The sequence below is a fragment of the Chiloscyllium plagiosum genome, unplaced genomic scaffold (genome assembly GCF_037043375.1).
Source record: "Chiloscyllium plagiosum isolate Xiang-an unplaced genomic scaffold, Cpla_swu_hap1 HiC_scaffold_21, whole genome shotgun sequence".
NCBI lineage: Eukaryota > Metazoa > Chordata > Chondrichthyes > Orectolobiformes > Hemiscylliidae > Chiloscyllium > Chiloscyllium plagiosum.
This window is the reverse complement of record NW_028270159.1, coordinates 28575898-28599145: the sequence shown is the minus strand read 5'-3', so window position 1 is coordinate 28599145 and position 23248 is coordinate 28575898. Positions and strand designations below refer to the sequence as shown.

General features: G+C 39.6%; 1 protein-coding gene across 8 annotated transcripts in view; it reads left to right on the top strand.

Annotated features, from left to right (window-relative positions):
* Positions 1–23248, top strand: part of rc3h2 (ring finger and CCCH-type domains 2) — a 124818-nt gene that overhangs the window by 43163 nt on the left and 58407 nt on the right. For 7 of the 8 annotated variants that reach the window (XM_043720120.2, XM_043720119.2, XM_043720115.2 and 4 more), the window contains exons 3-4: positions 19441–19751; positions 21987–22104. In XM_043720120.2, the coding sequence (XP_043576055.1) occupies positions 19521–19751; positions 21987–22104 (349 nt within the window). In that variant the 5' untranslated portion in view covers positions 19441–19520. Of the gene's footprint in view, positions 1–19440; positions 19752–21986; positions 22105–23248 lie in introns of those variants that run through there. The other variant, XM_087998451.1, reaches the window with a different exon arrangement.

The following is a 23248-nucleotide window of genomic DNA, read 5'->3' as shown; positions in this document are numbered from 1 at the left end:
CTACTGCTCTGCCCTCATCAATCTTCTTTGTTACTTCAAAAAACTCGATCAAGTTTGTGAGACGTGATTTCCCACGCACAAAGCCATGTTGACTATCCCGAATCAGTCCTTGCCTTTCCAAATACATGTACATCCTGTCCCTCAGGATTCCCTCCAACAACTTGCCCACCACCGAGGTCAGGTTCACCGGTCTATCGTTCCTGGCTTGTCTTTACCGCCCTTCTTAAATAGTGGCACCATGTTTACCAACCTCCAGTCTTCCGGCACCTCACCTGTGACTATCGATGATACAAATATCTCAGCAAGACACCCAGCAACCACTTCTCCAGCTTCCCACAGAGTTCTCGGATACACCTGATCAGGTCCTGGGGACGTATCCACTTTTAACCGTTTCAAGACACCCAGCACTTCCTCCCCTCTAATCTGGACATTTTGCAAGATGTCAACATCTATTTCCCTAGAGTCTATACCTTCCATATCCTTTTCCACAGTAAATATGGTGTAAAATATTCTTTTAGTATCTCCCCCATTTTCTGTGGCTCCACACAAAGGCTGCTTTGCTGATCTTTGAGGGGCCCTGTTCTCTCCCTAGTTAACCTTTTTGTCCTTAATATATTTGTAAAAATTCTTTGGATTCTCCTTAATTCTATTTGCCAAAGCTATCTCACGTCCCTGTTTTGCCCTCCTGATTTCCCTCTTAAGTATACTCCTACTTTCTTTATACTCTTCCAAGGATTCACTTGATTCCTGTCTATACCTGAGATATGCTTCCTTCTTTTTCTTAGCCAAACCCTCAATTTCTTTAGTCATCCAGCATTCCCCATACCTACCAGCCTTCCCTTTCACACTGACAGGAATATACTTTCTCTGGATTCATGTTATCTCATTTCTGAAGGCTTCCCATTTTCCATCCATCCCTTGACCTGCGAACATCTGCCTCCAATCAGCTTTCAAAACTTCTTGCCTAATACAGTCAAAATCGGCCTTTCTCCAATTTAGAACTTCAACTTTTAGATTTGGTCTATCCTTTTCCATCACTATTCTAAAACGAATAGAATTATGGTCACTGGCCCCAAAGTACTCCCCCACTGACACCTCAGTCACTTGCCCTGCCTTATTTCCCAAGAGTAGGTCAAGTTTTGCACCTTCTCTCGTAGGTACATCCACATACTGAATCAGAAAATTATCTTGTTCACACTTAACAAATTCCTGTCCATCTAAACCCTTAACACTATGGCAGTCCCCATCGATGTTTGGAAAGTTAAAATCCCCTACCATAACTACCCTATTATTCTTACAGATAGCTGAGATCTCCTTTAGAAGTTTGTTTCTCAATTTCCCTCTGACTATTGGGGGGTCTATAATACAATCCCAATAATGTGATCATCCCTTTCTTTCTCAGTTCCACCCAAATAACTTCCCTGGATGTATTTCCGGGAATATTTTCCCTCAGCGCAGCTGTAATGCTATCCCTTATCAAAAATGCCACTCCCCCTCCTCTCTTGCCTCCCTTTCTATCCTTCCTGTAGCATTTGTATCCTGGAACATTAAGCTGCCAGTCCTGCCCATCCCTGAGCCATGTTTCCATAATTGTTATGATATCCTCGTCCCATGTTCCTAACCATGCCCTGAGTTCATCTACCTTGCATTGAAATAAATGCATTTTAATTTATTAGTCCTACCTTGTCCCTGCCTGCCCTGACTGTTTGACTCACTTCTGTTCTCGGCTGTACCCGTCTCAGATCGATCTCTTTCCTCACTATCTCCCTGGGTCCCACCACCCCCACCTTACTAGATTAAAGCCTCCCAAGCAATTCTAGCAAATTTACCTGCCAGTATATTAGTCCCCTTCCAATTTAGATGCAATCCGTCCTTCTTGTACAGGTCACTTCTACCCCAAAAGAGATTCCAATGATCCAAAAATGTGAATCCTTCTCCCATACACCAGCTCCTCAGCCATGCATTCATCTGCTCTATCCTATTCCTGCCCTCACTAGCTCGTAGCACTGGGAGTAATCCAGATATTACTACCCTTGAGGACCTCCTTTTTAAATTTCTGCCTAACTCTGTCATCTCCCTTCAGAATCTCAACCTTTTCCTTTCCAATGTCGTTGGTTCCAATGTGGACAATGACCTCCTGCTGGCCCCTCTCCCCCGTGAGAACATTCTGCACCCTCTCTGAGACATCCTTGATCTTGGCACCAGGGAAACAACACACCATTCTGCTTTTTCTTTGCTGGCCACAGAAACGTCTGTCTGTACCTCTGACTACAGAATCCCCTAACACAATTGATCTCTTGGAAGCCAACGTACCCCTTGTTGCATTAGAGCCAGTCTCGATACCAGAAACTTGGCTGTTCGTGCTACGCTTCCCTGAGAATCCATCACCCCCTACATTTTCCAAAACAGCATACCTGTTTGAAATGGGTATATTCACAAAAGACTCCTACACTAGCTGCCTACCTGTCTTACCCTTCCTGGAGTTAACCCATCGATGTGACTGTATCTGAGACTTTCCCCCCCTCCTATAACTGCCATCCATCACATACTGTTGCTGTTGCAAATTCCTCATCGCTTCTATCTGTCTCTCCAACCGATCCACTCGATCTGATAAGATTCGCATCCAACAGCATTTATGGCAGATATAATCCGCAGTAACCCTTAAACTCTCTTTAAACTCCCACATCTGACAAGAAGTACATATCACTGCAAAGGAGAAAGTGAGGACTGCAGATGCTGGAGATCAGAGCTGAAAATGTGTTGCTGGAAAAGCGCAGCAGGTCAGGCAGCATCCAAGGTTGCTGGAAAATCCAGCCTGACCTGCGCTTTTCCAGCAACATATTTTCAGCTCTGATCTCCAGCATCTGCAGTCCTCACTTTCTCCTAGACCTTGGATGCCATATCACTGCAAAGGCCATTTTTGCTCCTTCACAATCTACAGACCCAGAAAATAACACCGTCTTATTCATCTACAAACACTGCCCCAGTTTAAATTAATAGCTATGGCTTATATTTTAAGTTTAATCAAGAGACTGATCTCCAAAAACATATAATCAAGAAAGAATCCACAATCCTCACTACTGCAGCCTTTCTATTGGACAGACTTAAAACAACAATTAACTTATCTGATTCTGTGCTGTGAACTTCGCCCAACAGCTCCCCCGAGATTAGTTGTGAATTTCACTGCTTGTTAATTTTTCCAGATGCACTCCGATGTCCAACAATACACAAATTCAAACAGCAAAGGCAGGTTCCCCCTCCCCCCATCATGTGCTCCCTTTGTCTGCTCTTCTCCCTTTGTCTGCTCTTCTCCCTTTGAAAACTGCTGTTGTTTTGACTTTTTTTTTCCCCAAAGTTTCATAACAATGCAACAGCATATAAAACAGTAATTGCTGCTCCTGGAATTCGAGGAAATCACCTCCAACACCTAAAATACCTCAAAAAAAAAGGAGCAGCTCTTACAGCCAGAAATTTTTCTCATCCTCCATCTTGGATTACCCAGAATCCAATGATCACTTTGCAACGTTCATTTGTGACTCCTGAGATACTGAAGTAACCCATGTACATCAACATGTGGATAATATTCAGATTTAGCTAATAAATGGCAAGTAACATTTGCATCACAAAAATGCCAGGCAATCAACTTCTCCAAGAAGAAAGAGTCTGACCATTTCTGCTTAATATTCAATAGCATTACCATTGCTCAATTACCTAAAATCAACATCCAGGGTGTTCCCATTGTCCATGAACTATACTGGACCAACCTTACACATACTATAACTACAATAGTGGGTCAGAGGCTAGGAATTCTGCAGAAAATAACTCCTGTCTTCTAAATACACATCAGAAATTTGGTGGAATGCTCTCCATTTGCACAGATGGATGCCGCTCTAACAACACACTTGAGAAGTTTGACATTATCCAGGACAGAGCAGACGATTTGGTTGCCACCCAACTCCCCACCTACACCGTTCACTCCCTTCAACACCACATTGTTGTGATCCATCTCCAAGACACATTGCAACAACTCACCAAGATTCCTTTGATAATATCTTCCAAAACCAGTGACCTCTATTATCTGGAAATTTTCTTCAAGTTGAAACTCATTCTGTATTGAAACTATATTACCTTGCCATCTCTGTCATTGGGTAAAAATCACGAAACTCTTTTCCTAACTGCACTTGGGTGTTCTTACAACCTGATGGTTCAAGGAGGCAGTTCACCAGGATAATCTTCGGTGCAGTTATGGCCGGGAAATAATGCTGACCTAACCAATGACACATATTCCCTTGCCCAACCTTTTTAAAAAAAAACAGATAAGCACTAATTTGGTATGATGGAAATCTCATCGGAGGGAATCAAGCTTGGGATTCTGAGAAAGGTGATTATGCATTTGGGAGCTAATAGTGTGTTCAAAGACTTTAAAGAAAAAAAGGAGGTTGTAATTTACAAGAAACTAAAATTATGGATTTGCTAGTTGAGGAGAGTAGTCACTCAGTACTGTACTGAGGTGCCAGTTGTGATTAATTATTCTATCATGTTTGAATCGACAACTGACGCCCAACACATTCTGCTATATACTCAATGATGCATTTATGTGAATATAAATGGTTGTTTCAAAATAGTGAACTAAGTTATAGGAAATAAATTGAACTTATTCAGAAGCAGCTAGCATCTATCTTTAGAAGGTTCAGGAAGACTTTTTTTTTAATTTACAAGAGTTTGGGAAGAAATTCTTTTTGAAAACGTGAGCTTCCCAAGGTGGCGATTGTCTGTGGCTTTTGGCTCTCCCTCTACATGGAATCACAGGATCAAATCCAAAACCAAACCTAAGGTTTCAAAGACATTGAATACTGAACTAAAGCTGGCAGAGCCCATACCATAATATGCAACCACCAAATGATGCATCAAAGTACATAGCTTTATATATCTTACATATATTGACTCCTTGCAAAGCTTACTCCATTAGTTCCTTGTTCCCTTGGCTCTGCTTCCACTTCAAGCATTGATTTCATTCCTAACATTTGATGCCTAGAATTGAGAAGTTTAAATTTCAGCAAAGGAAGACAAAGGAAATGGTTTTAAGAGAGGGAAAAGAGTGCAAAAGTAAGCTAATGGGAAACATACAAACTGAGTGTAAAAGCTTCCTATAAATATTTGTAGAGAAAAAGATTAGTAAAAACAAATGTATGTCCCTTATGGGGAGTCAGAAACAGGGGAAGTTATAATGGGGAATGAAGAGAGTACACCAATACATATTTTGGTTCAGCTTCACTTTAAAAAAAGGACATAAATAATGTTGAAAAATGCTGAGAAACATAGTCTAGTGAGAGAGACTAACTGAAGGAAGACCATCTCAGTAGGAAAATGTTGTTAGGAAAATTGATGGAATTAAAGGCCAACAGGTCCCATGTTCCTGATCAATCTGCATCCCAGAGTCCTTAAGAAAGTAGTCCTCCAATGAGAGCATTGTCAGTTATCTTTCAAAATTCTCTAGACTCCGGAACCGTTCTTATGGACTGGGGGGAAGCTAATGTAACCGCATTATTTAAAAAGAGGCAGTAGAGAGAAATCTGAATTATATACTGGTTAGTTTGACACCAGTAATGGGGCATAATGCTAGACAACTATTTAAAAAAATATATTTAATAGCAGAGTATTAGGTTTTTTTCCTGAGGTTGCACACACCAACTTCTGCAAAACAGCTAAAGTTTATTAAAGCTTGTACAAGCTGGGTGACCCCTTTGACACTCTTTGCAGGTGTGTGAAGTCGAGTCAAAGAGGCTCCGAACAAAGGAAACACTTCCCCTTTATACAGGTGAGTTGGTAACACTTAGATATTCTGGCCACTCAACTCAACCCCCCTGGGTTAACTACATGTTAACCCAGATACAATGTTAGGATGAGATCATCCTCCGAGATAATGCAAATATAAATGCCCTAATCCTGGAGAATCATTATGCAGATGATTTCTGACCCCGCATTTTCCCAAGAAAACGTAGGTGTGACATACCTAGCTTCAGAGGATGGCTAGAAAGCATTTTTGAATGGAAGAGATTGAATGATAGATTAATTTGAGAATAGTAGGGGAGTAGTAGTAGGTGATTGTGTCTAAACAGAGTAGGAGTCATCCGCATTCCTGCATGAATGTCATCCCCACCCACTTCGAGGATGTTCAGCAAGTGCAATTTAACCCTTTTAATATTAGATTAATGTCCAGAGAGATATTCCAATTTAATTTTTTAACATTACATTCCACCCTTATCATTCCATGATAACCACCAGGATGAGACTACCTGTTTTCATAACTCTGACAGCCAGTATTTAAGCAAGTTATTGACACACAACATGCAATGATTGTAACAACAAAAGTTACTAGTCCATGCAGTAGAGTTCTTAAATCCACAGTCCTTAGTGACCACTCCACCATCTTCAAGTCGAGTGGAGACGAGCCAGTTATCCAAAATCGTCTTCAATAAAGTCCAACCTGAAAACAAAATTCAGTCTGTTCTTGCACACCACTCCACAGAAAAATGAATCCTTGGATAAGGGCAGTTAAATACTTAACAAAGCTGACGAGACTTCCATCCTTTCGGAGATGCTTCAGATGGAGGATACCAGCGCATCTGAGCGTGCAGTGCGGTGGTTGCAGCAGGCAGCAGTGTAGGTGAACACAGCATTCTTTGCTGCTTCTGCTCTCGCTCTGCTGTTAAATGTAACGTAGCCAACTAGCTGTTGTGATGTTAGCTTGATCAGTGAACCTTCATATCCCTTAAATGATCAAAAGAGAAGGTAAAGCTCATGTGGTTTAATGTCCGTAGGAAGGCCACTGGTAAAAAGCATACAGACCTCCTCTTCACTGTTTGTTAGCTGCTTCACTTTTCATGCTCATGACTGGGGAGCTGATTAAATCAGTTGGATCAGATTATGAAGTGATGGGCAGTGGTTCAAAGGCATGCTTTACCTGTGAATGGAGAAACTCTAGAGATGATGTTTGTCACTGAAAGTATCTCTGCATTTCCCCTCTCATTCCTTCCTTGCCAAGGTGGTTATCAGTATAAAGACAGTCACCCATTTAACTTCACTTTGTATCTGCCTATTTCAACATTCTTTTGCTCCCTTCATATTGCAAATTCATATTGCCAAGTCTTAATAATAATTGACAGAACTGTAGCAGCTCAGGTTCAAGTTCTAATATTCCCTAAAATCCTAACAAAACAGCAAACTTAAAATGCACTCTTCTTTTTGTGAACACTCTGCAATTTAGAAAAACAGTAATGACATTTTAATACAATACTCTCGTCTGGATAAAGCATGACCATAGACACACACTTTTTTTAAACAGATATTGTAGAATTTGAAACCGGCTCAAGGTACTCAATCAATTTGTTTTAAGGTTACAAGTTTGAAAATTTTAAAAAGGATCTAATGTTGTACAATTTCAATGTAAAAGCAAAATCCGCCCGATTACACAGTCCACAAAACACTGAATTCAGATCCTGATTCAAACACGGCAAAACAGTTACTTAAAAGGATTTTCTGAACCAGTATTTTAACAAACCAAAATATTTAAATATCAAACGCTCGCAGCATAGCGCAATTTACATTGAAATGTCCCCCCCTCGACCCAATTTATTAGTATAACCTTAATTTCAGTGTTTCTCATTATTTTTTGAAAAGCCTCTGGTCAGAATTCTTATTCTAATGGGGAGGGGGGAGAAAAATGTACACATTTGAGATGCCCCTCAGTTCACCTCACCTGGTGATCATGCACAAAATGGAAAACAAGGAGTCAAAAAGATGGAGCTAGCCCCAAAAGATCTATACCAGAGTCAGACAAAAATAAATCATGTCTACAGACTCCCAATGAACCACCACTGCACAGAAAAAAAACACAAGCATTGGTTCAAGATTCCCAAAGCTCCCTGAACCCCACAGTGTCTGATGCGCACACACAAAAAAAATCACTAAAACATCCTCACCTCGGTGGAAATCTGGACCAAGGAATTACACGCCATAACCGGACGAGGTCGCAAAGGAAAGAAAAACCAGCTGTCCCCTCCCAACGAAATCACACCCACAAAGAGAAAAGCCTTGCAGTGGACCACACGGCGCCACAGTCCAAGCTCTCTCTCCCCAGAAGAAGAAATTGCAGTGTCAAGTCCACAGCCCAGAAACTGAGACTCCCATGACAAAAACCCGGACAAAGCTTCCCTGATAGTCAGTGCACTTTACTGTCAGGATCTGAACAGACCTCCACTTTCTTCCCCTTTTCCAGGTGATGCCATGTTGCCCTAAAAGTATTTCTAAGGGGAGGTGTGGGTGTAAAGATGATAACTTTAAGAAGTACCAAATTCTAACATTTTTTTAATACTCCAGAGCCTCAAACCTAGTGTCTGTCGATGACTTTAAACTCCTTTTTCCCCGAGAGGACTTTTAACCTCTTTTTCACTTTACTTCTCACAGGGACTCTAACCCCAATTTAACCATGGGGTCTCTAACCCCAACTTAACTGTCTTTGTGCAAAGGACTCAGTGTGCGATTTACCTCAAAGATTCTGTCACCACTGAGTCCCAGGAGATGAGGGGTCGACTGAGTGTTTAGCTTAGAGAGAGAGATCGATCAAAGTGAAGCTTACCTTGTGGGCCCATCCATCTCATGCAACCAACATTCAGATGATTGTTTATTCAGTCCAGCTGGAAGCTCCATGTATGTTAGAATCCCACCACTGCTACCATATGTTAGGTTCTTTTCTCAAGGTTTCTCAAATGAGGTGCAATTTGCACACACCAACTTCTGCATACAGTTAAAATTATTAAAGCTTGTACAAGCTGGGTGACCCCTTTTGACCCTCTTCGCAGGCGTGCAAAGTCGAGTTAAAAAGGCTCAGAGCAAAGAAAACACATCCCCTTTATATAGGTTGGTTGGTAATGCTTGCAGATATTCTGGCCAGTCCCCCCATTACGACATGTTACCCCAGGTACAATGGTACGATGAGATCGTCCTCAGAGATAATGTAAATGTCCTAATCCTGGGGAATCATTATGCAGGCGATTTCCTGACTCGGTTGATTCCCCAAGACAATGTAGGTGTGATGTACAGAGGAACCTCGATTATCCAGATATCAATTATCCAAATATCTGATTACCTGAAGGAGATCCCGAGGTCCCGATAGAAACATGACTTCAAAGAGTTCAACCCTGATCACATCTTTTGTTTACAAGTACAATGAACAAAACCGAATTCGGCTCACTGCTGCTGAGAACAGTCCTGGACAGTTAAGGCATCGTCTCTAAATTACTAAGGAGGGGGGATCGGGTGGGGGGCATGGACGGGGATTGGATGGTGGGTGGGGGTGGATGGCAGGAGACGGGGTTGGGGGGTGGACAGGATTAGGGGGGGTGGAGAGCGGGTGGATCTTGCATGCAGTGTGCTGCTGCCTAGTCTCCTGAATGGGAGCAGACTTCACAGAAAACTCCGAGCCACAGAGGAAATTGATTAACCGAATAATCAATTATCCGAACAAAATAGTGTCTACCCATCTCATTCGGATAATCGAGGTTCCTCTGTACCTAGCTTCGGGGGATGGCTATGAAAGCATTTCTCAATGGAACCGATTGAATGATGGTTTGATTTGATAATAGGACAGTAATAGCAAACGATTGTCTAAATGGAGTGGGAGTCATTCGCATTCCTGCATGAATGTCGACCCCACCCACTTCCAGAATGTTCAGCTAGTGCAGTTTAACCCTTTAATGTCCAGAGAGATATTCCAATTTAATCTTTTAAGATGTAGATTAATCTTTTAAGATTAAGATTTAATCTTTTACAAGAGCACTAGGGAAACAGTGCTGTGCTATTAAATATTTTATAATCGATCTCTAGCATTACAAAAGGGTAATCATGTTTGATAAATCTACTTTTTATGGGTGTAACTAACACAGGGGGAGCCAATGGATGTGGTCTACTTGGACTTTCAGAAGGCTGTCAATAAGGTCCTACCTAAGAGAGCATTTAAAATTAAACCATATGGGATTGGGGATAATGTTATGTCATGGACAGAGGACTGGTTGGCAGATGAGAAACAAAGAAAGAACAAACAGATTTTTTTCCAGGTGGCAGGCAGTGACTATTGGGGTACTGCAGGGATTGGTGCTTGAACCCCAGTAATTCACAATATATGTTAATGATTTAAGGAAATTAACTAAATGCGATATCTTCAACACCTCTAGGTGGGAGAGTGAACTGTGAGGAGGATGCATAGGTGTTTCATTGTGATTTGGACAAATTGTGAGTGGGCAACTGCATGAAAGATTAAGTATAATGTGGATAAATGTGAGGTTGTCTGCACTGGTAGCACAAACAGGAATGTTGATTAATATCTGAACGAGGGTCTGTCGGCAAAGATGGAGATACAGTTGGACCTGGGTGCCCTTGTATGCCGGTCACTGAAAATAAGCATGTAAATTCAGCAGGTGGTGAAGAAGGCAAGTGGCATGTTGGCTTTCATCATAATAGAATTTGAGTACAGGAGCATCCACGTCTAGTTGCAATTGTACAGGATCTTGGTGTGACCAGAGTATTGAGTCAAGAGTGTGGTGCTGGAAAAGTACAGCAGGTCAGGCAACATCTGAGGAGCAGGAGAATCGATGTTTCAGGCATAAACCCTTCATCAGGAGTATTGTGTCCAATTTTGGCTATTGAGAGACTTCTAAGGAAGTTTATAAGATTTGATGCTTCCGATGGCAGGACTGACGTATGAAGAGAGACTGGATCAGTTGGACAATATTCACTAGTGGGTGGGGGAATCTCATAGAAACCTATAGGACTGAGATGGGGAGAATTTTTTTTCATGCAGATAGTGATAAGTCTGTGAAATTCTCTGCCACATGAAGTGATTTGAATCCCAAAACTTAGAATGTTTTCAAGTAGTAGTTAGAATTAATTCTTGGGGTTAAAAGGATCAACGGTATGGGGCAAAAGTGGGAACAGGACACTGAGTTGGATGATTAGACATGATCATATTGAATGATGGAGCAGGCTTGAAGGCTCAAATATACTAAACTCATCCAAGCCTAGCCAGTGATACAAAGTTGCAGCATAACCATTTTTTATTGAGTACTTCCTTTGTAGAGCCAGATATCCCAAGAGTTTTTTTTTAAATTGCCTGTTCGATCCTGCCATCTTCAAAAGATTTGTGCATGTATATCCTGAGATCTTGCTGCTAGACCTTTTTTTTTAAATTTACCATATAGTTGTAGAGTCATACGCATGGGAAACAGACCTTTGATTCAACTTGTCCACACCGACCAGACATTCCAATCTGTCCTAGCTCCATTTGCCAGCATTTGGCCCATATCTCTCTCTATATCTTTCTTATCCATATACCCATCCAGATGCCTTTTAAATGTAATTGTCCCTGGTTCCACCACCACCTCTGGCAGCTCATTCTATACATCCTCTGTGTGGAAAAAGTTACAGGTCCTTTTTAAATCTTTCCCCTCATCTTAAACTCAAGCCCTCTAGTTCTGGACACCCCCAGCCCTCGCTATTCACCCTAACTATGCCCCTCATGATTTTATAAACCTCTATAATGTCCAGGGGAATATAGCCCCAGCCTAGTCAGCCTCTTCCTATAACCCAAACTCTCCAGTCCAGCAATATCCTTGTAAATCTTTATTGCATCCTCTCAAGTTTAACAAAAGCCTTCTGATAGAAAGGCAACCAAAATTGTAGGCAGTATACTAAAAGTGGCCTAACCAATGTCCTGTACAGTTGCAACACAATGTGCCAACCCCCATGTTCAGTGTTCTGGCCAATGAAGTCAAGTGTACCAAACACTTTTACCATCCTGTCTACCTGTAACTCCGCTTTTAAGAAACCATGCACCTGCACCTAGGTCTGTTTGTTTGGCAACGTCAAGGCCATGCTGTTAACTATAAAGGTCCTTCTCTGGTTTGCCTTACCAAAATGCAACACCTCACATTTATCTCAATTAAACTTCACCTGCCATTCCTTAGCCCATTGGCCCATCTGATCGAGGTGCCATTGTATTCTGAGACAATCTTCATTATCCACTACAATACCTATTTTGATGTCATCTATAATTTTGCTAACCATGCCTCCCATATTCACATCCAAATTATTCACATAAGTGACGAAAAGCTGTGGACCTAGCACCAATCCTTGTGGTGCACCACTGGTCACAGATCTCCAGTCTGAAAAGCAACCCTCCTCCACCATTTGTCTCCTACCTTCAAGCCAATTTTGTATCCAATTGGCTAGCTCCCCCTGGATCCCATGTGACAGTCTACCATGGAGAACCGTGTTGAACGTTTTGCTGACATCGTACAGACAATGTCTACTGCCTTGCCTTCAGCAATGCTTCTTGTCACCTCTTCAAAAAAACTCAACCAAGTTAGTGAGATACTATTTCTCATGCACACAACCATTTTGACTATCCCTAATTAATTCTTGCCTTTCCCAGTGCATCAGCAATGGGTTCAACTGCTCTATCGTCCTTTTCCTACTCTCACTAGCATGTGGCACCGGTAGTAGTACAGATATTATCTTTGAGGACTTGCTTTTTAACCTCCTGCTTAGTTTCCCATCTTCTCGGTGCCGAACCACATCCCTTTCCCTACCCATGTCGCTAGTACCAATGTATAGAACAACCTCCTGCTGGTTACAGTCCCCTTTTCTGAATTTTCTGCACCATTTCCAAGGCATCCTTGACCTTGGCACCAGGGAGTTCCTTAGCCTCTTCTTTTTCTTCCTAGCAAAATACGTCATTGTGTATACCTGGATTTAAATTGCATGTACTGTGATTCTGGATTAGTGGTGCTGGAAGAGCACAGCAATTCAGGCAGCATCCGAGGACAGGCAAAATCGACGTTTCGGGCAAAAGCCCTTTTTTATCCTGATGAAGGGCTTTTGCCCGAAACGTCGATTTTGCCTGTCCTTGGATGCTGCCTGAATTGCTGTGCTCTTCCAGCACCACTAATCCAGAATCTGGTTTCCAGCATCTGCAGTCATTGTTTTTACCTGCATGTACTGTGAGTCTACTTATTTCACCAGTCTGCAAAAGTTCTCTTTTAATTCTGTTACTGTTGTCCTAGTTTGCTGTAATTTGAGTTTGTAGTCGCCTGAAAAGTTCAGATAGAATGATTAGGAGTGACAGTCTTTTTTTTTTCCCCATTAAACATTGATAAACCAATTTGTTTTTTTATAACTTGGTCAATTTGTTTTCTCTTTTTAGCATAGCCAAGATTTATTTTAAAAAATGGTTGGCAATTCACAAACTGCCTTACAAACAAATTGTGTTTAATAGGAGAACTACCTGTGCCATCCACTGTAAAACAAAAAAAATCTTTCTTTGCACATCTCCTTTAAACTTTCCTCTTTCACTTTAAAACAACGCACCCTCGTATTTGACATTTTCACCCTTTTCATACTTCTGATTTTATATACTTCTATCCGGTTGCCCCTCAGACTCGGGACACTAGCGAAAACAATCCAAGTTTGTCCAGCCTGTCCTGATAGCTGCTACACTCCATTCTGGCCAGCCTCCTGGTAAATCTCTTTTGCACCCTTTTCAAAGCCACCACATCCTTGCTATAGTGTGGTGACCAAACTGCACATGCTACTCCAACTGTGATCTAACTACAGTGTTACACAGCTGGCAGTTTCTACGTTCAGTGCTCTGACTAATGGAGGCAAGCATGCCATGTGACGCCTTTACCACCTTATCCACTTGTATTGCCACTTTCAGGGAGCTATAGACTTAGGCGTCAGATTCCCTCTCTTTGTCACACTCACTGGTACTGTATGACATGAGACACGAAGCCTTCACTTAACATGGATTATTTTGCATAAATGAATGTTAGTGCATTTCATTCAGAGTTGCATGTGAGCAGAATTTTTGTGACATGGAAGGGGATTTTCTTTTAAATGGGGCATTAGTAGTACAATGGAGCTGTCTTGAAGGTATATTGACTGAATGTGTCCTTATAAATTGTGATACCTAGTTTTGTATAATACTTAATCCAGATCCCTGGCTTTGGTGGATTTATCTGCCCTTTGTTTTGATTTATGATCTCAGCACATTGTTATTCGACAGGTCAGATCCTGGACTGCAGTCCAATTTGTGAAGTTATATTTTTTGTTTTGTTTCATTTAACAAGGATTTTCACTGAAATGTAAGCATGCAATGCTACAGGTTTGGCTTTACAATGGAAGTTTATTATGGGAAAGAAAATGAAATAGAATAAACCAAGCTATATACTTGCCACAATTTGAAAGATTTTGAAATGCACTATAAAAATGCAATTCCGTATTTACTAACACCATCGCTTGACAGCCTTTTCTTTGATTAGTCACACAACTGAGTTTGGACTGTCTCTTTCTACTTTGAATAACACCTTAAGAGTTCTAACCAAAAATGTCTGATCTGGAGCTTAAAATCCTTACACTGAAGTAACCTATTTCCTAACTTTTCTGAATTAACTCCTTTCTCTTGGAGTAGCTTCAAATCTCTAACTTCAAACAGATCCTCTCCGAACTGAAAAACAATCTTTCCAAGGTGTACGTTCTTACCCAAGCAAAAAAAATCCTTATCCTTCTAAGCAGAAGTTAATGCTCCTTAATGTTTACTGTGTCCACTTGTAAACCTCTCCCAGTGCATACAAATTACCATCATTAATCCAGGAAGTGTCGTTTTTATATTTAAGAAAGAAAATCATCATTGCAGAAATGCTGCCAAATTAATCATTAAATCCCTTCATACATACAGACTAAAACCTTCAAATTAGTTCAAAATCCAAACTCTCAAATAAGTTATATTTATAATAAATCTCTCACCTCCGTCACAAACCCTCTCCTCGATTTCTCTTTATCGGACACACAAGAATTGAGTTGAAGCAAATTGAATTGAATAATAGGGTGTGGACTGTGGACTAAAATTTTAGTTAACATTGTCTTAAACTCATAACTCAAAATATGCAAGAGTGTTGACCTGATTTTTGTGGTAATCTATGATCACTGACATTGTTGTATACTTTAAGATGTAATGTCTGTTCATAACTTTGAAGGATATGTTACTTAAATACTGTCCAGGATGCATGAATAATGTAATCTCTAATTAAAGAGACTGCGTTGCCTTCAGTAATACAATCTTAAGCTTGCATTTGTGTGGGAATATTTTTGGAATGATAGAAGATACGGAAAGGGGTGTGTTATGGTTTAAACCATGCACAAAATACAGATCTGCATGCTTAGATGGATTTTCAGTGTTAGCATGATTAACAATTCAGGGTACTTTAGTACAGACATTTGACCTCTAATTCCTCGACTCTTATGGAAGTGTATAACTTTTCCTCATTTCATCTTCTCCCCTCCCCTCAATCCAAAGTTGACTTTGCAAATTTCTTCCTTTATCTTCTACTTCGATCCCTTGACTTTGAAACAAACCAAAATCTCATGCCAGCACACGCCGAGCAAGTCATTGTGGCTACTAACATTAGAACTTGAACCCGTAAATACAAGAATGAAATTTTGATTCTTTTTCTTTAAACATGCTTGGCTAATTTTAATTTAACTCTGAAAATAGTTTGTAGCTTACTACTCTCCTAAATCAAAGAAGTGATTGGTTATGCCATTTTAGTAACCAGTTTTAAAAATTTTTGTTTGTTATCTAACATTTTGAGCTTATCTGTGTGGAATTGTTTCAGTCCTTTATACAAAAACGTGTTCTTAACATGTGCCATTCCTGAAGATATTAGCATTATAATTGTTTTGTTGGTGATTTAAGATAACATTAATACCACTCCCCTCTTTTGGATGTAAATAGCCAATGTAAAAGAGCTTATCGTACTTGAATCTGTTCCAAGTTTGCTCAAGTTATCAGTGTCGATCTACTAAACATTTAATACTGAAGTGGCAGTTTTACTCTGGAAAGCCCCAGGGAAATTGGAAAAATACACTGGTTCTTATAAAAAGCTTTCCTTCTGACAGAGAGGATTTGAGATGCAACACTGACAAATTTCAAAGATAATTATTCATTTGTAAATGAAGAAGCTGAATTGTAATTGAATTGACTTCTGCATTAAGGTGCATACTTTGAAATGTCATAAACTTGTAATTTTAGTCAAGGATTGCACAAAGTTTTCAATTTTTGCTCTGTAAATGGTTTCCTTAAAGTCATGACATTTGTGAGGTCTATATTCTATCAAATAAAATTGCTACAAATTTATATAAGTTGATTTTTTTTTCTCTATTTCCCTTTAAATGAAAACTTCTGTGTCTGCCTAAAATTATTTTTTTTCTAGAAAGTGAGTGTGGGGATTAATTATGCTTTAACATTTTGCATTGGTCTTCATTGCTTCAGATGCTTCTACAATCTAAAAATAGCTGTAAATCAGGAAATGAAAACAAAGGGCACACTGAAAAAATGCAGTCACAAGCGAAGTGTACAGAGCAAGTTGTTGAGCTTCAGCTAACAAGTCGAGAGTGTGGTGCTTGAAAAGCACAGCAGGTCAGGCAGCATCCGAGGAGCAGGAGAATTGATATTTCAGGCATAAGCCCTTCATCAGGAATGAGACTTGAGATAAATCTCTGTCCCCTGGTCCACAAGCTCATCCCTAATGAAGGGCTAATGCCTGAAACATCGATTCTCCTGCTCCTCGGATGGTGCCTGACCTGCTCTGTTCTTCAAGCACCACACTCTCAACTCTGATCTCTTGCATCTGCGGTCCTCACTTTCTCCTGCAGCTAATAAGTCCCTGGTCTTGATTAACTTCATTCTACGATCTTAAAAGATGTGGTCAGTGAGATAATCGAGTTGGTTTTAATTTTTCAAAATTTCTTAGATTCAGGAAAAGTTAGATTAGATTAGAAAATCGCAAATGTAAATCTTTTTGTTCAAAAAGGGGAGAGAGTCAGAAAGCAGGAAACTACAGGCCAGTTAGTTTAACATCTGTCACAAGGTAAATGTTCAAATCTATTATTAAAGAAACTATATAGCAGAACACATGGAGAATTTCAAGGTAATCAATCAGAGTCATCTTTGGTTTTGTGAAAGGGCATAGTGTTTGATCAATCTGTTGGAGTTCTTTGAGAAGGTACCTGGAGACTCCTGACTTTGTGTGTCCTATTTCCTCTGGTCAGGTGTCTACTGGCACCAACCTGTTTCCTTGTAAGGAAGAGACACTTGGACTGAAACCAGAATCCCTTCTACCTCTGACATACCCAGATATCACTCTAGTCATTGGTCTTTTGGTTTATCAAGAAAACATAGAATGTTGGGAGAAAGTGAGCATTGCAGATGCTGGAGATTAGAGTTGAAGAGTGCGGTGCTGGAAAAGCACAGCAGGTCAGACAGCATCCGCAGCGCAGAAGAATTGATGTTTTAAGCATAAGCTCTTCATCAGGAATGCAGATATTTGTGATGAAGAGCTTATGCTTGAAACGTCGATTCTCCTCCTTGGATGCTGCCTGACCCATTGAATATGCTGGGATTGTTTCTGAAAACCTTAGTGTTCATAACAAACTGAGTAAAATTGATAGCACACATTGAAATAAATAAATATGATCTGATGCCCATTACAGAGACATGGGTATGGAATGACACAAATTAGATCTTGAATATTGAGGGTTATATGATATTCAAGAAGAATAGGAACAGAAGTAAAGGTGGAGGATAGCGCTATTAATCAGTCATTTGATCAGTAGTTAGAGATGACTTTGGTTTAGGCTGTCGGGATGTAGAACCAATTTGGGAGGAGATGAATATTTGTGTTGGAGAAGAGAGTCACGGGGGAATGGCCTATAGGGCCCCTTTATAACCGCAATGTGAGAAGAAAGTACACGAGAAATACCAGATGCTTGTGATAAAGGGATGGCATTATTCCTAGGTGACGTTATTCTAAATGTGAATTGGAAACATCTGATTGGCAGTAGTGACTTGGATGAGGAGTTCATAGAATGCTTTTGAGAGTATGTATTCTGCAACTGACCAGAGAGCTGGGTATATTAAACTTGTGTAATGTGGCAAGGTTAATTAATGACCTTGGAGTTGAAATATTTGTAGTTAGCAGCAAATGCAACACAATTGAATCTCGTATCCAGCTTCTACGGGGAAAAAAATTGTGTCCAAGGCTAGTACTTCAAACTTAAACTGGTAATTATGTGGGCATGAATTCTGAGATAGTTGGAATGAATCAACATAATGGGCTAAAGAGTAGATCAATAGAGATGCAGTGGCAGACATTTAAACGGATATTTCAAACTACTCAGAATAAATATAGTATAAGAAAATGTACAAAGGGAGGACCGACCCCAACTTCTTAAGAATTTACATCAATTACTTTCATGAGGGGATCGAAAGCATGGTAGGTAAATTTGTAGATGACACCAAGAAAGGTAGGAAAGTATGTTGTGAAGGTTGAATAAGCAGGTGTATATATCTCACATTGGAGTACAGTTGTTCACTTTGGCATGAATGAAAAGCAGAGTATTACTTAAATACAGGTCGTTCCGCTATAATGCGCGTTTTGTTAATGCGAATTCACTATAACGCAATTGATGAATAGGGGATATTATTTCTAAAAAGCGAACTTTTAAAGAGTATGTGGCTGTAACACAATTACATTGCCAACACTAAGTGCTGTTTCTCTAGTGCAACTTTTCTATAACATTTGAGTTGTACAAGAATGCGTCCATCGCACTATAGAAGAACTACCTGTAGAAAACAACTGCAGAATTCAGAGGGATTTGGGTATTCTACTGCGTCAGTCACGTAAAGTTAGAATGCAGGTGCAGCATGTAATCGAGAATGCTAATGGAATGCTATCCTTTATTGTGGGAGGAATTGAATGTGATAGATGTGCTCCAGTTTATACAGGGTATTGATAAAATTGCAGCTTGGACACTTGAGTAGTTTTGGTCTATTATTTAATGAAGAATGTAAATACATTAAAGATGGTTCAGAGGGAGTTTAATAGATTGATATTGGATTGAGTGGCCCATCTTATGACGGGATAGATTAAACAGGCTAAGCTTGTCCACTAAAATTTAGAAGCATGAGAGATGATATGTTTGCAAGGCATAATATCTTGAATGGTTTTGGCAAAGTGGACATGGGGAGGATATTTACTGTTTTGTGGTTGAGTCCAGAACTAAGGAGAATTATTTTAAAGTTAAGGGTAGCCCTAAATAGATATTGCGAGACAAATGACCCAGTGCTGCCACCAGGATCATATTGTGTATGCATTCTAGTGTATTCCTTCAACCCCACAGTTTTTAAAAAATCTTAACCTTTTTTTCTCGTGGCAAACCCAACCTTTGTAGTGAGCAAGATATATAAGTAAGGAAAATTGGAGAGTTTTATTTTTAAGATATGAAGTGAAAGCTTAACTGAAAGTTTGTATTTGTTTCTTTTTCTAGCTGTCTAAATCTCTGACAGTACAATAGCGTTATGCTAGTCAACCATTAGCACTGAAACAGAACCCAGACCAACTTTCAGAATGCCTGTGCAAGCATCACAGTGGACAGAATTCCTCTCCTGTCCCATCTGCTACAATGAATTTGATGAGAACGTGCACAAACCCATCAGCTTGGGCTGTGGGCATACTGTCTGTAAAACCTGTCTGAACAAACTACATCGCAAGGCATGTCCCTTTGACCAGACTGCCATCAACACAGACATCGATGTTCTTCCTGTGAACTTTGCACTTCTGCAGTTAGTCGGTGCACAGGTAAATTTTACTTACACAGTTTCAAATGCTTAGGTTTCCTCACATTTTAATTGAACCTCTTGCATCTGATTCGTAGCAATAAATGCTTAACTAATTGTTGAACTTAGATTCCAAAATGAATGTTTTTAAATACGTCAACATGTGCTGATTATACATGAATTACTCATCTGATTAAATCAGCCATCAACCAATATTGGGTTGTTAAATCTCTGTGGTGATCTAATTATTAGTTCATCTCAAAGATTTTGGTGAACAAAGATTCAGGATGCATCAAGTGTGGATACAAATGTTTGTTATGGTGCAACTAATATGGAATCATCTATCCAGATTAAGGTCTAACTACAATGGCACTATTTTTGAAAGCTTAAATCCAGTGTTTAAAAGTTTAATGATAGGGTTCCAGGCAGAAGAATGAAATGACTGCATCAGTATAAAAAAACACTGTTCAAGATTTCATTTTATTTTTCTTTTAATGTAGATGAATCATCCTGCTCTTGATACTATGTTGTATAATTGAACAGAATTATTATTTTGCAATTATACTGTATGCTGTATTGGTCTCCTTATTTAAAGGAGGATGTAAATTGTAAATTGTAAATCAATCAGAGAAAGTCATTAGATTAGATTAGATTAGATTAGATTAGATTAGATTACATTACAGTGTGGAAACAGGCCCTTCGGCCCAACAAGTCCACACCGACCCGCCGAAGTGAAACCCACCCATACCCCTACATTTACCCCTTACCTAACACTGCGGGCAATTTAGCATGGCCAATTCACCTGACCCTGCACATCTTTTGTGACTGTGGGAGGAAACCGGAGGAAACCCACGCAGACACGAGGAGAACGTGCAAACTCCACACAGTCAGTCGCCTGAGGCGGGAATTGAACCCGGGTCTCAGGCACTGTGAGGCAGCAGTGCTAACCACTGTGCCACCGTGCCGCCCTCATCTCGGCTAATACTTGGCATGGGCAGATTGTTTTATAAGGAAAGTCTGGACAGGTTAGACATTTGTCAGGAATTTAGAATAGGAGAAGGCATTTTGGTTGAAATATTTGAAATCCTGTGTGAATTTCACAAGGTATACAGAGAGGATTTTTCTTTTGTGGGCGAATCTAGAACTTGGGATCACAGCTTAAAAGGGTGTCCACTTAAGGTGTGGTATTTGTTTTGAGGTTCATTGATCTTAGAGCTCTCTTCTCAAAAGGCAATGGTAGCAGAAGCTTTGAACTTTTTTTTAAGGTAGAGGTGGGTAGACTCTTAGTAGATAAGTGGGTGAAAAGTTATCGAGTTGAGGAAGAATGTGGAGTTCAATCTGATCAGCTATTATCTTGAATGGTGATGCATGCGCTTTAATTGTTCTTTCTATTATGACCAACTGTTACTACCTCATTTTTTTTTTCCAAAGTTGAATACATAACATTCTCAAATTGTTGTGGTTTAGTTTATCCATGAGTTTTGTTCTTCTGTTTGGTTAGCAGATAGAAATACAAAAGAAATTGCTCTGGTCATTATTTCTGTTGACCAGCAAAACAGAATTTAGCAAGAATGAAAGCGAATCATATAAATTTTCTATTGGATATTACATTTTATTTGGTTCACCTGCCTAGGATTTGTTTCATAATGGCAATTTATTATGTTATATTACTCTTTGTAATATCAATCACCATATAAGATAAGCCTTCGATATAATGCTTTTATTCACATTTTATTCTGTTATATTTTCAGTCTTCAAATAGAATTTCTAGCTATAGTCTTCCATTTGGGTTTTCCCAAATGACATTCATTCATTCACTTTACAATGGTATCCATTTTGACATTATATATGCTAAACTCGTATCCTTGTAATAATAGCATGGACATTATTCTGCTAACCAAGTATTACTTAGTTATTTAGTTGGAGAAAGTGAGGACCGCAGATGCTGGAGTTCAGAGTCGAGAATGTGGTGCTGGAAAAGCATAGCAGGTCAGGCAGCATCCGAGGAGAGAACTGACATCCCTAATGAAGGGCTTATGTCCAAAATGTTGATTCTCCTCCTCGGATACTGCCTGACCTGCTGTGCTTTTCCAGCACTACACTTTCGACTGAGTTATTTTAGTTGAATAATATTGTTTAGAATAGACTTTAATATTCAATTTGGTGTAACTGCTGAAAAAGAACATTTTTGAATCTTGCAGTATTGAAATGTTTTATGCTATTGAATTCTTGTCAACATAATGTTGTAACTACCTAGGTCCCAGACCAGCAAACTGTGAACCTGAGTAACTTGACTGAAAATAAACATTATGAGGTTGCAAAGAAGTGTGTGGAAGAGCTGGCACTCTACTTGAAACCTCTTAGTGGAGGAAAGGGTATGTAGTACAAATTTAAATTTGCAACAGTAATTGTGAAAGTGGATTTTCCTTTCTCTGTTTTGCAGTCTCTTTACATAGCTGGAAATGTACTTGTTTGATTCAGCTAATTGAACACATAATGTAATTACAATGTAGATCCCAAATTTGGTAACAACTAAGTTTCAAGAGGAATTTTTTTGTTGTGTTATACAATCATATAAAGCAGTTGAAATAGTTTAGGATACTTTGGTTAACTTGAATTAGTTTCCCATAAACCGGTCTATAATTTTCTTTATTCCTGTATATTTAATGAATTACTACCTATTTATCCATGACACTTAAGATGGAGACAAGACCAAGGGCATTATTGTGCTGAGTCAGATAAAGACTCAGAAGACAGAATACTTAGACCAGGCCAATTAATAGAGATTGGAAGGGAAAGTAGGTAAATGAGTAGAAGAAAAATAAAGGGATAATTGGGAGAAGGAAATAAGGTCTAGTTAGCAAAATGTACCTTTTGGGCCTAGAAAGTCTCTTGAGTTTGAAAGAGGATGGTGGTTTTTCAATTGGATGGGGGAGAGGCAGAGGCCAGAAAATGCAATCTGCTGCAAAAAGCAATTTTTGCAGCTTAAAAATCAATTTTATATATCGGTTTGACCATGGTGTATTATGTCACAACTTCCGGTGACCTGAGAGCCTGTTTTTGCCTTGTAACCACTGCTGTCAGAATGTGTGATTTGATTTGGATGAAGCAATCAATTACTTCATCCAAGGAAGAGAGGACATCAAGAATAAAAGAGCACAGATTTTAAAAGTAATTTACAAAAGGAACTAAGTTTTCATTCAGCATGCAATTTAGGTCTGGAATGCACTGTTTGGAAGTGTGCTAGAGGTAGACTCAATCAAGGTATTCAAGAGAGCATTAGATTGTTTTGATTGCAGGGTTACAGGGAAAAGGCAGGAGAATGTCATGTTGCTCATTTGGAGATCTGATGTGCAAATGGAGCTGACTTACCTCTGTGATACTAGAAATTTTGAGAATTAACCAAAGTAAGCAATAAATTATTTATTGTCTTTCTGTAAACTTTGCTGTTACATGAATATTTCTGCATCTCTCGCTGACAATCTCAAATGAACTTTGTCCATTTGACATCAACAATGG